At 43.4% G+C, this 15,370-nt stretch overlaps 1 protein-coding gene across 1 annotated transcript; it reads right to left on the reverse strand.

Annotated features, from left to right (window-relative positions):
• Positions 1-2,342: 2,342 nt before the first annotated feature.
• LOC106570362 (transmembrane protein 170B) lies at positions 2,343-15,056 on the reverse strand. The gene is made up of 3 exons (XM_014142589.3): positions 14,622-15,056; positions 9,017-9,187; positions 2,343-7,084 (listed from the first exon to the last, which is right to left on the reverse strand). Exons 1-3 carry the CDS (start codon positions 14,791-14,793, stop codon positions 6,954-6,956), a joined length of 474 nt encoding a protein of 157 aa, XP_013998064.1. The 5' UTR covers positions 14,794-15,056; the 3' UTR covers positions 2,343-6,953.
• Between the last annotated feature and the right edge of the window lie 314 nt (positions 15,057-15,370).

Genomic DNA, 15,370 nt, shown 5'->3' on the forward strand with positions numbered 1-15,370 from the left:
AATTCTCTCCTACTGGTTAAAAACTCTCTCCTACTGGTTAGTAAACCATCTCCTACTGGTTAGTAAACTCTCTCCTACTGGTTATAAAATTCTCTCCTACTGGTTAGTAAACTCTCTCCTACTGGTTATAAAACCCTCTCCTACTGGTTATAAAACCCTCTCCTACTGGTTAGTAAACACTCTCCTACTGGTTATAAAAACCTCTCCTACTGGTTATAAAACCCTCTCCTACTGGTCATGAAACCCTCTTCTACTGGTTATAAAACCCTCTCCTACTGGTTAGTAAACACTCTCCTACTGGTTATAAAACACTCTCCAACTGGTTAGTAAACCCTCTCCTACTGGTTAGTAAACCATCTCCTACTGGTTATAAAACCCTCTCCTACTGGTTATAAAACCCTCTTCTACTGGTTATAAAACCCTCTTCTACTGGTTATAAAACCCTCTCCTACTGGTTATAAAATTCTCTCCTACTGGTTATAAAATTCTCTCCTACTGGTTATAAACTCTCTCCTACTGGTTAGTAAACCCTCTCCTACTGGTTATAAAACCCTCTCCTACTGGTTATAAAACCCTCTCCTACTGGTTAGTAAACACTCTCCTACTGGTTATAAAACACTCTCCAACTGGTTAGTAAACCCTCTCCTACTGGTTAGTAAACCCTCTCCTACTGGTTATAAAACCCTCTCCTACTGGTTATAAAACCCTCTTCTACTGGTTATAAAACCCTCTTCTACTGGTTATAAAACCCTCTCCTACTGGTTATAAAACCCTCTCCTACTGGTTATAAAATTCTCTCCTACTGGTTATAAACTCTCTCCTACTGGTTAGTAAACCATCTCCTACTGGTTATAAAACCATCTCCTACTGGTTATAAAACCCTCTCCTACTGGTTAGTAAACACTCTCCTACTGGTTATAAAACACTCCAACTGGTTAGTAAACCCTCTCCTACTGGTTAGTAAACCATCTCCTACTGGTTATAAAACCCTCTCCTACTGGTTATAAAACCCTCTCCTACTGGTTATAAAACCCTCTCCGACTAGTTATAAAACAGTCCTTTGTATGAAGCCTTCTGGAAGAAACCACAGGGCTAGCCAGGACGCAGCGCTCTCAGGTGAGTAAAATAACAAAAACACACAGAAAACTTGGCGATAACGACTTGAAACTAATTACTTTTTCATTCTACAAGCTACTGATTCAATTCCAATATTGTGAGTGCAATGTCTGCATTGCATTGTCGTCACCTAAGCCTTGAGCATTTGGGTTCCAATCACGTACTTTGAATCCTCTGACAAGGCACATTACACAAATATCAATGGAAAGAACAATTGTCTATGGTTCCAAATAGTCTTTTGTTCTGACATGGAGACTAAGATCGGATCGATATCTTTACGATTGTTCGGCTCCACTTGCTGTGTGATGATCTATCACGTACTGAGGGCTCTCATTGAACATTGAAGGGCTGTACCATACTAGCCGAAACCGCAAACTTCCTCAAACCCAAGGGGCGGCCACACCACATCTTTCAGCAGCTCAGTTCAAAATGGCTCTTATACAGTATTTAGAGCACGTACTATTTAACTGCTTTGTCTATAAATACCCTAGGCTCCAGGCTCCATCTCCAGTGGTCTCCTGTTCCACCCAAAGCTGGATGTTGGACTCCTTTCTAGATCATCAGAGGAGGAAGCGGCCGGTCACTCGGCCTGGCGCTACCCAAGCAGCGGCACTTGGCAGCGTCAGCCCCAGTAAATGGCCGCTCCCTCCTCTCATGATCCCTCCCTGGCATCGACTCCACATCCAGCACATCCCCCTGGGCAGACTCTTGCGGGCAATGCCAGGAGACCAGACATGAATGGGAGATGACAGGCCTGAGCCCAGTAAACAATGGCAGAGTCATATGAAACACAATGGGGATTTGTGTTGGGGATGTGCGTGGATCTGTGGGTGGGGTGTGCCAGCCTGGTACGGCTTCAGCATGGTCAGACTGTAGGTAGTGTTGATTTTGACAGGAGGGAGGGAGGGACGGATAGATAGGACAAAAGGAGGTAGGAACAGAGAATAATGGCAAGAGGAAAAGATTGGAAAGTTTAACATAGGGATGATGTGGTAGAGGAAGGGAGAGAAAACATTAAGTACAGATGGTATACTGCAGAACAGGAGCTTCTAGAAAGCAGAATGGTAGATTGCCAGGAAAGGCAGAGCTTCAGCATCATAGTCCCAATAATACTTCTACTAATACTAATGGTATTTTTTACAATATCCTTCAGCTGAACATACTTTACTATATGAAGAAATCTATTTAATACATTTAGGAACAAGTGACAATGTTAGCAAACAGTATTTTAACTGTAAAACATTTTATTTCAACTGACTGCTCAGTATGTACAGGAGAACATTTGTACATAAATAGGCAAGTTATAAACATCAGCGGTTCGCTGGTACAAAATTAAAAAATAACATATTATACATTATCTACATGTGTCACTTGTTTTACACACCATTGTCTATAAAGAATTGTCCAAATCCATTCACACACATTATCCGAGTTGTACGGCGCATGCAATTGATGAGGGGCTTGTCAGTGGAAAGTAAGTGGCATTTTGTACAACACTGGAGAGGACTGAGGGGGTGGCATTGGCTATAAACTCATGAGAAACACAGCGAGAAGGATTGTAGGACAGGGCTTCGTATGGTCAGATGGCAGTTGGTGGTATTTAAAACTATAGGGATCACCCGTTGCACAATGTTCCTTTTAGTTATTGCAGTGTAAACCGAGGATTACCCGTCCACATTTAAGACAATCACACAGGGATAGAACCAAAAACAGACAACCCAATTCTTACTCATCCTCATCAAATTCCAAACATTTGAATTCATGGCACACACATTGACGTTCTGAAATGTGGTAATAGACTGTATACACAAATACATGTTATAGGTATCAAAATACTGTCCATGGCGCAATCATGATGTCTATGTATGTTTCCAGTACATGTCATGGTACATATCCCTCTGATGAAAACTTTGTATTCTATTTACCTTAATAGCCGATGCATCATGGTGCACTGATCTGAACAACAAAAGCTATGCTGCTTTGTCTCTCAACAAGAATAGTGCTTGGAGGTTTGTTGGCAGAAAAGTAGTTGTGAACACCTTGTAGATTACATTTCTTTTTAGATTTTAAAAACACATTATGTAAGACATTGCTCAGTAAGACTACATTTCTGAACACACTGGGTCAGTCAGTGTTACACCTATGACAAGGTCCTTACCCTTTTTGCTCAACTCGATAAAGCATTTCAGATGCTGCAATGACAATTGTATTGCAGGCCCCTTCTTTAAAAAAATAAGTTAATACATGTTATAACACTCACATATACAACCACACAGACATACAGTAGAACATCAACAACACTCTTGTCACAAGTCCTATGCACCATATCCAACTCTCAAACACAGTTTCATTCACAAACAGAAATATTGTCACGCCCTGACCTTAGAGATCTTTTTATTCTCTATTTTTGGTTAGGTCTGGGTGTGACTAGGGTGGGTAATCTAGATGTTACATTTCTATGTTGGCCTGATATGGTTCCCAATCAGAGGCAGCTGTCTATCGTTGTCTCTGATTGGGGATCATATTTAGGCAGTTTTTTCCCACCTGTTGTTTGTGGGATCTTATTTTGAGTTAGTGCATGTTGCACCTCTGTCGTCACGGTTTGTTATTTTGTTTATAGTATGTCTTGCGAGGTTTCACATATTAATAAAGATGTGGAACGATACTCACGCTGCGCCTCGGTACTTCTCTACAAACAATCTTGACATATCTAGATAATATCGCTATGACAGCATTGTAGAGCCATCAGAAATAACTCACATTTGGTCTCTGAACTCAAGCCAAAAATATTAAAATGAGTGTAATAACTTACTAATACAATATGAATTCAGTTGATCTGGGGAATTTGATCATTAATAGTATTTGCTGATTATAGTTTGTTTTATCCAAGTATTTTCTTTAATCAGAGAGTTCTGAGAAATAGTCATATTAGATTGGGCAAATCATCAAACACAGGCATTTCCAGACCATCTGGAAGCCTCAGTAATTAATTTTAGAATCAAATACAAATTGAAATACAAATTGACAATATCAAAAAACTGCCACAGGCGTATTTTCTTCTATACAACATCCACGATCATTACTGTATCAATCCAAATCCACCACTGACACTGGCTGCTACTATCACTTATTCAATACTCAGTGAACTGGCTCCCTCTGATGTGCTGACTGGGTATTGAAGGTAAGTAGTGTCAATTACATAACTAAGGAAAAAACACAGCAATAGCTTTCATTGGTAAACACTCTTAGATCACTCAATTAGGTCACACACTGGAATTTCATATTAAGCCAAAATGAAGCAAACATTGTTAACTTTTTGTGGGTTTGGGGATTTAAAATCCATTTAGCTCAGCTCATGCCATTGTGCAAAATAATGGTTCTGAAATTAAAGCGATTCATACTTTCTCAGCAATAATAACAACAATCAAAAAGTAAGGAACCCTTAACAAATAAAGCTAACATGTGAGAATGAAGTACTTTGGCATAAAAACAAACCCTTTGTTTCCAGAGAGGGCCTGGTGTGGTATTCCCACCTAGTTTAGGGTGCAGCAGAGGGCCTTGTTTTATTGGTCCACGGTCATTTACTGACAAATGAAAGTGACTGAGAGATGGGATATCGTCAGCTATTGATTAAAAATGAATGACATTGTAAGGTGCAAACCAGTGGGCCTTGCAACCCTTCAATTCCAGGAGTGAATGTGTGCATCCCAAATTCCCCCATAGGGCTCTGGTCAAAAGTAGTGCACTTTGTAGGGAACAGAGTGCCATTTGGGATGCAAGTAAGACCTGTCCTATAGTTGGTTAATAAACGTGAACTGTTCCAGAGGGTGGACAGGACAGACACAAACACATTCATCATGGTTAGTCCCACAGGGCCCCCCCAAAAAAAACATTGCTCTGCAGTCCCAAAAGCACCTCCAAAACCACAGCAGTGTTTCTCAAACCCATATGGCTACGGTCAAAAAAGGGTGCACTATGAAGGGCATAGGGTGCCATTTTGGACGAAAACCTGCTTTTTGGGACCCGCTGTGTGTACTGGTGATGGGACATACTGTATACAATTCTATATGGATCTATGGGTCACCCACTGGGACCAATATCATAAAACAAACTGTGTGAAATAAAGGCAGGCCGTTGTCAGTGCAATATGCAAAGTCTAACTTATTTAAAACACAAACAATACACACACGATTAGCAAGAACTAACAGGGAGGAAGGCAGGGAGCCATAGAAAATGGCTGTTTCAGCAGCAGTAGAGGATGCTTCCCAAATGGCACCCTATTCCCTATATAGTCCTACTGACCCTGGTCAAAAGCAGTGTACTATATAGGGAAAGGGTACCATTTGGGATGCACACTAAGTCTCTGACCTTCTCCAGGAATGGCTCTCTATGGAGTGGGATTTATAGGAGTCAGGACAACATTGTTATCACAACAGCCAAGTAGCGGCTGGATTCCAACCGCTAAACCTTAACAGTAAATCTGCACCACAACACAGACAGTAAAACCTCCAAGAGATACTCTATCAGAGATACTCATCAAGAAGCAATACAGCTGCTACTACTAGGACAATTCTTCCTTTTTACTTCAGTTAATACATTAGTTTACCTCCATAAAACCCTGTAAGAACCAAGTAGCAACTCTGACCCTCTCCAGCCAAGGTTCATGGTCAGAGTTGCTATTTCCTCAGAGTCCGTTGGACAACCTGGACTGGTCTAGACTTGACAAACATCTAAAGGGCTCTACACTGTCAACGCAAATGATGGACCTACGTCGGCTCCGTTTGCATAGACTGTGCAGAGCCCTTAACAAGGGTAGTGGTTATCTCCATAGTAACCTTGAACAACAGAACCTCAACAACCAACCCTATTTAGACACCTCTTAGGTAAAGGAGGTGGATCACCAACATTTAGAAAGTGCAAAGGTTAAGCATTATGGAGTGTTGTAAACAAAAAACCTGCTGTGGTAGTTAAAATACTTTACAAGAAGGAATGGTTATTAGGATATCATTTTCTAAGGACAGAAGATCCAGTTGTTTGTGGTTGGTAGATTTTTTTAACACTGAATGGTAGTTTGGTTGACCATCACCGTTGGGTTTACAACCTCTCAGGCATGTCAGAATGATGGTGGGTCTTCACAGGTGCAATTTTGTTCTGGCCATCTCATCAACCTACCGTGGAACTTCAAGGGCCGTAGGCTTGAATTGTTCAATTAATTACAGGTTGCTGTGGTTTGTCTTTACTGTAAAAAATTAGGAGCCCCCCCCCCCACAAATGGGACAGAAAGCCTTCAACAGTCTGTAGAGATGGCCATGAAAGCATTCCCCTTTACAACACTGAAGTTAAGTCCCAGAGGACATCGGCACATAGAACCTCAAATTAGCTTTCAGTCCAGGATGTGGTTTCACTGGCTTGACACTTGACAGAGTCTGCGGACATCGCCAACTGGTGGAGAGCCCAAGGAAGTGTGTTTCTTTGACACAGAGAAGTGAGGCCTGCATTGAGAGGTCCCTTGTAGCAAAGGGAGCTCTAGTGAACGTAGCAGTGGCTGAACAGAGACACTAGGGGGCACTCTTCCACATTCATCCATCCCCAAATGTCTAGACGTCTAGGACTGGGACACCATCTTCCTCTCTTCTTCTATTTGACTCTGTTTGTTTTCCTTCAAATACTACATGCAGTTAACTGCCACCCATTGGCTCTGTTGCTGTCCGTCACTGCTTGTGTAACTGGTGGGATGTGAACCTGTCTATCGAACATGTCCCTCCCTTCCCCTTTCCTCTCTCCTCTCCTGTCTGTCTGTTCGTCAATGAGTCTGTCCGTGTAGCAGAGTCATCTCTTCAGAGAGTGGCCAGTATACGTGAGAAGGAGATGACTACAGAGAGTGTGGTCTGGCCCACTCCAAACACCAGGGCCTGGAGGGGGGCCATGTCCTTCCCTGCCACACGATACACCCCTGCCACGGCCGCACCTGGAAAGAGACACGCACATATAGATTATATGACATTGATATGACTATAAATATGGCATACAATGGGCCTGCAGACACATACCGGCAGCCAGTCAAGGCTTGTCAACTGTGGCACAGACTGTTCAATAGCATTTTAGTACCAAGAAGAATACACTCAAAAAAGCTCTTTCCATGACATAGACTGACCAGGTGAATCCAGGTGAAAGCTATGATCCCTTATTGATGTCACTTGTTAAATCCACTTCAATCAGTGTAGATGAAGGGGAGGTGACAGGTTAAAGAAGGATATTTAAGCCTTGAGACATTTGAGACATGGATTGTTTATGTGTACTATTCAGAGGGTGAATTGGCAAGACAAAATATTTGAGTGCCTTTAAACGGGGTATAGTAGTAGGTGACAGGTGCACCGGTTTGAGTGTGTCAAGAACAGCAATGCTGCTGGATTTTTCACGCTCAACAATTTCCCTTGTGTATCAAGAATGGTCAACCACCCAAAGGACATCCAGCCAACATGGGCCAGCATTCCTGTGGAACGCTTTCAACACCTTTTAGCCCCAACGAATTGAGGCTGTTCTGAGGGCAAAAGGGGGTTCAACTCAATATTAGGAAGGTGTTCCTAATGTCTTGTGCACTCAGTGTGTGATCTCTCCTCATCCTTCCCTCGTATTGTCATAGCTCCCTACTGGAATTTAAAGTTGTCTCCGTAGAACCTCCTGCATGGGCAGATGTAATACCGTTAAAAGATGTCCCTTTTAAAGCTGGTCACATTAACACATGTGATTGAGTGTCTGACCACATGCTGTGTTTACTTGCCACTCTGGATGCATCCCAAATGGCACCCTATTCCCTTCATAGAGCACTAGTGCACTATGTACTGTAGGGATCAGGGTCCCATTTGGGATACATCACTCTCTCTCTCCCTACAAGTTAGTCACGCTTCTCTCACAATACGCCAACTGCCTGTATTGAAGAAGGTCTCAAAAGTACAACTGTCTGAGTACAACTTTTAAAAAATCTTATCTCAAAGCCAAGATACAAATTTAAGTCAACAGGGTAAAGAAAAGACAAGGGAGCGATAATCTATAAACTGGCTCAAAGTTGTTGACGTCTGACTTTTGCCAGTCGACCAGTGAATAACCTCACCTTCCCTCCCTCTTGACAGAGTGTTACTGGCTGGCTGCTGCTAGGCGGTGCTAGCTCTTAGCTGTTTCAGCGTACACACGGGGCAATGCACAGGCAATAGTCTGCCTTCTCTCTCGGCGAGCTTCCACATTAATAATAAAGTGGTCGGTCTATTTTTGGCTTGGCTTGCCTCTCTGTGATTGAGTGTGATTCACCCAGCCCTGTCCTCAGGAGCTCCTGCCCTGTCATACCCTACGTACTGTAGCTCACAGACTCACAGGCTGCGTCCCAAATGGCATTTATTACCTATACAGTGCACTGCTTTGACCAGAGCCCTATGGGTGCACTATGTAGGGTACAAGGTGCCATTTGGGACACAAAAAAAGACAGGTCTATTTCTACATAAAGATACAGTACTATGTACCACTCTCTGATATACTTAGCTACTGGACTGGAAGATGATATATCAGAGGAGGGAGGATGATATTTGGGGTAAAAATGTTGAGCATGTGTAGAGAGGACAATGGGATAGAGAGAAACAGACAGACGGAGAGACAGACGGAGAGACAGACGGACAGACAGACAGACAGACAGACAGACAGACAGATAGACAGACAGACAGACAGACAGACAGACAGACCAAAAGGAGGTAGGAACAGAGAATAATGGCAAGAAGAAAGGAGAAGAAAGTTTAACACAGGGGTGATGTGACAAACACTACACACACAGAGACACACTGACCCGACCCCCCCCATACACACACACCCACACACACACACACACACACACACAAAGTGGGCGGTGACTCACTGGTGATGACCCCACCGGCCAGGGAGGCCAGGAAGCCCATGCTGACCAGGACCAGGGTGATGAGGCGACCCCTCTTGTGGCGCTGCAGCATGACTAACATGAGCAGGCCCATTGCTCCGTGGACGAAGAGCGAGGAGAAAAGACACCACAGGAACACCCAGTACCACATCTCTGAGAAGAGGGTAGGAAAGAACACATGCAGTCGAGTGGTTATACACAGGGAAACAATACGCATCGAATAGAGTGGTAAGTTAGACAGCTCTGTAGGCATACCAACAACCTCAGAAATGTTGACATACAAGTGTAGGATCTTAATTTGAGACAGTTTGTTACAGCAGGAAAAGAATCCAGCAGCAACAGGAAAATGGGAATTATGTGGATTGTAATTAACCCTATCAATCCCAAGACCACAGCAAAAATCGTCTTTTCTTTTATCTGACTTTCATTTATCTGCATGTCCAGCCCTTATATTTAGCCTCACAATTAAGTGTTTTGCCATTTTATTTTCAGGACATCCAGGGCTACAAGTAGAATAGAAAACAATTTGACAAACAGTTGCATTCATGAGTTTTATTGATAAAGGTCAATAAAAAAAAACAATGTCTGCCAAAGCAAAAACGTGATAAAAATGATTTTAGATGAATGCTATAAGTACAGAAATGATTTGCTCACTGGGAAATGAATATCCAACTAGTCAGTAACAACTGTGTGGAGTTTGTGACAGCAACTATGTGAACTTATTACAGTATTATAGCCACTATGTACTGGGATTTCCTATGATCTTCCATGTAGAAGAACCCCTTCTCTTCTAACGACTCTTGTGTGGCTTGTAAACGTCCTAGAGTAAAATCAGCATGTTTCTGAGTTTCTCAGCTTTTCATAGATACCTTTTTATTAATTTGTAGCTCAAACCATTCAGACTCTACAGATGTTTTTGTATAAAATCCCCGGCCCCCTTGGGGAGCCGCCCTTGTACAAACACCTCTCTAGCTCAGCCCCCGTTAATCATACAGGCTAATGGTTGGTATCTACGGATGCAGAAGAAACAGACAAATCCAATGGTATAACCAGAGTTACAGTGGGACTCATTAGGTCAATTTACTTTTTTTTTGTTAGGTCAAATCAAGTCTGACATTTTAAAGTGGAAATTGTGCTGAAAACAAAGGTCTCTGAATGGAAAACATATGGTCACAATAGACACATTTTATTCAGTACAAACCCCTGCGAGGTGTCGGAGAACATGGCCTTTGCTCTAAAGACAGAACCAAGCATGTGGTTTTAGACGGATCTCTAAACAAACACCCACAGAAAACTGATTTGTTTGAAAACACAGGTACAGGATGATATCAGAGAGAGAGAGAGAAGAGAGAGAAGAGAGAGAAGAGAGAGAGGGGAGAGAGAGAGAGAGTGCAGCACATATCCGATTTCAATCTACAGGCACATTGTGCCTGGGCCCATCAAGAAGGCAGCCGAGCACCGTAATAAACACTATGCAACAAAACAGCCTGCATTCCAAATGACACCCTACACAGACATAGTCTGCTGTTAGAGATTAAAACGGTAACATCTCAAATCCAGGTACCCATTTGGAAGGTTTATGAAGGGTATTAAATCCATTCAGTTAAGGATTTAAAAGCACTTAAATAAGCATTAACATCTCAAATCCAGGTACCCATTTTGATGATTTATGAAGGGTATTAAATCCATTCAGTGAATGATTTAAAAGCACTTAATAAGCATTTCAATTCAATGTTATTTCAAATTTTGAGAAATGTTTGGATACTGAGCATTTACCTGCTCTGTTGCTCCCTTCAGGGGAACTACTGACTCAACATTACCCCAATGAAAACCCCAAACTGACACCCAGAACTAGTCACGAGATATTAAACTGGTTCACATACGGTACATACAGTCTAATTATCCCAGTTCACAAAGAGCTCCTCCACAAATATAGAGACAGTTATGTGTTGGGGAGGATGGGACACTGTCTTATGAAGTCCCAGAGAGGGTCCTACAGAAAGCCCTATTCACATTCTCTCCCTCTCTCTAGTCCTTGTTTCCTGGGCCACAGGCTCCGAGAGACAGGCTTTGCGAGGGGCCAGATTGGCTCCACTGACACTGAGGCAAAGTGGGTTGGATATGAGATTCGACTGGATGTTTTGGGGTAGGGGAGAGAGTGAATGGAAGCTCAGAATGCTTTGATTTGATTTTGGACATGTTATCACATTCTGGCAATACATGTGCCATGATTTGAATGTTCTGAATGTGCCGTCTAATATGTCAACATCTGCTACGCTACTGTTGGGATGGGAATTTAAACCCCTCTGTAAAGTAATGTATCAATCAGTAGAAAGTCTTTAGCATATCCATTGAGTGCCTACCTCCTACCTCCTCCTGTATCGATCAGGCCGACAGCTGTCATGCTTGGCATAGAGAGAGAGACATTATAGGGGGGTGACACAAGGCCTTTTGTGCTGCCTAGCCTGCATGGTCTAAACAGAACACACAGCCAGCTCAGTCAGCACAGTGGCTGTGATGAGTTACAATACAGGCCCCTATCTGTGGTCACCTCCCATCTGGCAGTGGAGTGAGATGTCAGGGGAAGACAGGGTTGGGACGAGATACTGTAAAGAAAAGGAGGGTGATGTAGAGAGATACAGAGGTAGAGAGAGAGAGAGAGAGGTAGAGAAAGAGAGTGAAATATAGAGTTATGGAAAGAGAGACAGAAGGAGAGAGAGAGAGAGAGAGATGGATGGATAGAGAGGAGCAAGCCGGGCCAGACTTGGGCCAGAGAGGCACGCCACCGCCAGCCAACTCCATTAGGATTCCACACAGGCCCCGGGATGGCGCTAGATGAGCAGCTGCCGCCCAACACTAAGCCTGGCTGGATTTGTGGTGCATAGGGGCACACCACACAGCTCTGCTCTGTCACACCACTGGAACATAGATAGCTCAGTGGCACCATTCTCTGCATGGCACCGCTTATACTGTGTGTGTGTGTGTGTGTGTGTGTGTGTGTGTGTGTGTGTGTGTGTGTGTGTGTGTGTGTGTGTGTGTGTGTGTGTGTGTGTGTGTGTGTGTGTGTGTGTGTGTGTGTGTGTGTGAGGGGTTGGGGGGGATGGAGTTGAGGTCGTCTGTACTCTGGATTGTAGTACAGGTGCTGTGTCATCTTCAGGCATGCAACCCCACCCTCAACTCAACCCCTCAGTCAGAAGACTGTAGTATTATTAATGTTTGTTATGCTGCTAATCCCCTAACACGAACCTGGGGGCCTCCGTCAGCAGCTTTCACAACACACGGTGGGGGCCAGCTGGCCTCGCATGCTAACACAAAACATGAAAGAGAAAAGCATTATGTTCCCATTCCACTGCAAAGCGGTCAAACGTTTGACCCATAGAGCCTACAAAGGCACTGCCAGGCATTGGGTGTATCCCAAATGGCACCATATTTAGTGAACTACTTTTGACCAGGGTCCTTCTTTTGACCATGGCCCATACTTCTGGATAGTAATGTCATAGTCACTGCTCCAGTCTAGTCAGGTATTTGAGAAGAGATTGTTCCCTATGACAGAGAACAGCAACGATACAGTACTGTGAAAAACACCTGAAAGTGTCATTGAGTACTGTAATAACATGTAATGAGATGCTAATAGGATGGAATAACATGGCAATAACACGTGACAGAAGTGTGAACAATTCAAGAGAAGAAAGCATGAAAAGACTGATGGTGCCACCACTAATCAGCAGTAATCCATCTGAGCACATCAATAATCACATTGTACAAAGACAATGGCAAATCTCTTTGCTGGGTGCATGCAATCTTATTACGTCATCCTGTCGATTTTAAACTGAAAAACAGAGGCATGTTTCTGTTCTTGACTGAGAATAGAGAAGGAAATGAGAAGTGAAACTGCTGGTATGGATGTTCACAGGAAATGCCATTTGTTAAAGTACTCTGCCAGAGGAGTCTGTGAGTGACACTGTAAAAGTATAAAGGAGTTGTCTGTCATAACTTGTAGAGTTTATGGCCACTGTGTGAGTCTACATAGAACTTGCTTAGGGCATCTAACTTAATTGTAGCGTGTTTTTCATGACTGGTTTTGAGGATCGTATGGCAGTCCTGCTGCCAGACACTGGATGGCACTCATTGGTTTACTCTTGTCTCACCACCACAGCAACTTTACTTCTGCAATACTTGTGCATGTGAGTCACTTCCCTGCTGAGTCAGCATGATTAATCATGGTTAAGTCCCAAATAGGGTTCCATTTGGGACGCATTCCATGTCTTGTTTTTCTTCATGTTTCTCAGCCCAGGATGTCCGCTTGGGCTTGCTCTCATAACATCTACATGCCAGCTATGATGCCCGTATACAGTGTGTCCATCCTTCTCTTTGCAAGGCAAAAAGGAATTCCAGTCAAGAGAGGTCTTGAAATATCTTGTTATTATGACATTGTAATGTCAGTTGTTCCACCGCCCAATTCATTCTTAGGTTATTGTATTCTTAGGTTATTGTATTCTTAGGTTATTGTATTCTCTTACCACTTTACCATTTTCACGTATTCAAAATGAATACCACAAGTACAATGACCAATGTACTAGCATGCTGATATCATATCTCATTTTGTAAATAAATAAAAACTTGTAAAAGCCTTTTGAGAGAGGGGGGATAGGATAGAGAGAGAGAGAGAGAGACAGAGACAGAGAGAGACAGAGACAGAGAGAGAGAGAGACAGAGAGAGAGAGAGAGACAGAGAGACAGAGAGAGAGAGAGAGAGTCCTAATTGTAAAGACTGGTTAGTCAGGTGTTTAATCATCTTCTGTGACAGTCACTCATGACTGTTTACATCTCAACAAATACTTACAGTAATTTACAAGTTACCCACTGCTGTGCAGAATAGTCACAGTAGTCTACAATACAGCATCTAGGCCTCCTTTTACACACACACATACACACACTGTAAATGTAAGGCGTGGATGGATGTGCCATATCTCCCTAGAACACCCCAGACAGCCTATCCAGGAGTTGGAGAGGATGACACTAATTACCTGTGATTACTGGACCTCAAGACAAAGGAAAGAGGGCTGTGTGGCTGCAACAGAGATGACAACACTACATTTCACAGTGCCAAGTGCATTCACGCAGCATAAAGATGCATTAACCGGTAGAAAATACTTGTTATTCATTCGATGACTGAGTTAAATTATATTTGTGTTTATAATTTAATTGCCGTAACACATTGGCCGTTGTTATTCAAGTGACACCAAGGCATTGAGAGGCGAATGCCTCTTAAAAAGTAAGGTACCGGTAGGCTACAGTATGGAGACCGACAGAAGAAACACCTCGGGGCAGTTACCGGTGCCCGGTTGATATTTCATACCGTGTATACTCTCCCTTTAAAAATGGACGCGCACAGCTGCCCATGTCACCCCATTCTATCCAACAGTACAGTAAATTAATAGAAAACGGCCAGCCCTGTGTGTATCCTACAACACCGGTAATTGGGTGAACTGAGCCAGATCCCACACACAGCGGTTGAAACGCTGCCAAGTGCACGACATGTGTTTACACTGTACAGTAATAATGTGACATACAGTACATAGCCTACCTGTGAAATGTTGCAGCGTCGTGCCTTGCACCCAAAGGCTCAGCACTTGCTGCACCGATAGATTGATAGAATAATCCCTATTCGTGTTCATGTTTCTGCCGCCGGCGCTGCCGCCGCCCGGGTTTGCATCCCTCTTTGTCAAATGGCTGTAAGTGGCTTTTGACGAAGACATCGAGGAGACAGGGGTGGCATGAGCTCGGAGGCTTGATCCCCCGGCGCGCACCCCTCTACCGGTGCCTCTGTTTCGGCTTAACGTTGTTGGTCTCCGCGCGGGGAAGGAAAGGGCCAACAGCTCGTCTGCTCGTGCTCATTCTCGGTTGCAGCGGCGGTTGTTTGGAGGCCATGATGAGGATGGCAGCGCACACAGAGGAGTCGTCCTACATCAGCCCTTCTCTCTACATAACCCTTAAAGGGGCCGTCACCAGTTAAAGGGGAGTATACAGTGAAAGCGTACTGTTATGATATTGTAGCAGCTTATGAATGGGGAACAAAAGATGAGTAATTAGTACAGTAGCGTTTACGCTGAAAACGTGCGTAATCATTTGGCCCATGCGGGTGTAAGTGAGCGGTAAAATTGTGAAAATCAGTGATGGATGTTGTAGGCTAGTAGAAGTCTGCATTTAACTAAGGAGTTAGCTGACAAATCTTTTGATTTTCAATGAAAAGACAGTTTTGTTACACTCTACTACAAGAATGATGCGTTTGTGTATTGCAGGGCGTTGTCCATGACGTCGTATTGATGCAGGTAC

The sequence above is a fragment of the Salmo salar genome, chromosome 14 (genome assembly GCF_965601325.2).
Source record: "Salmo salar chromosome 14, fSalSal1, whole genome shotgun sequence".
Lineage (NCBI taxonomy): Eukaryota > Metazoa > Chordata > Actinopteri > Salmoniformes > Salmonidae > Salmo > Salmo salar.

Coding starts and splice junctions, on each gene's coding strand:
- LOC106570362 (XM_014142589.3), bottom strand. CDS start 14,793: ATGTCTTCGTCAAAAGCCACTTACAGCCATTTGACAAAGAGGGATGCA. Junction 9,188..14,621: donor GACGCTGCAACATTTCACAG/GTAGGCTATGTA, acceptor CCCTCTTCTCAG/AGATGTGGTACTGGGTGTTC. Junction 7,085..9,016: donor GGCCGGTGGGGTCATCACCA/GTGAGTCACCGC, acceptor GTCTCTTTCCAG/GTGCGGCCGTGGCAGGGGTG.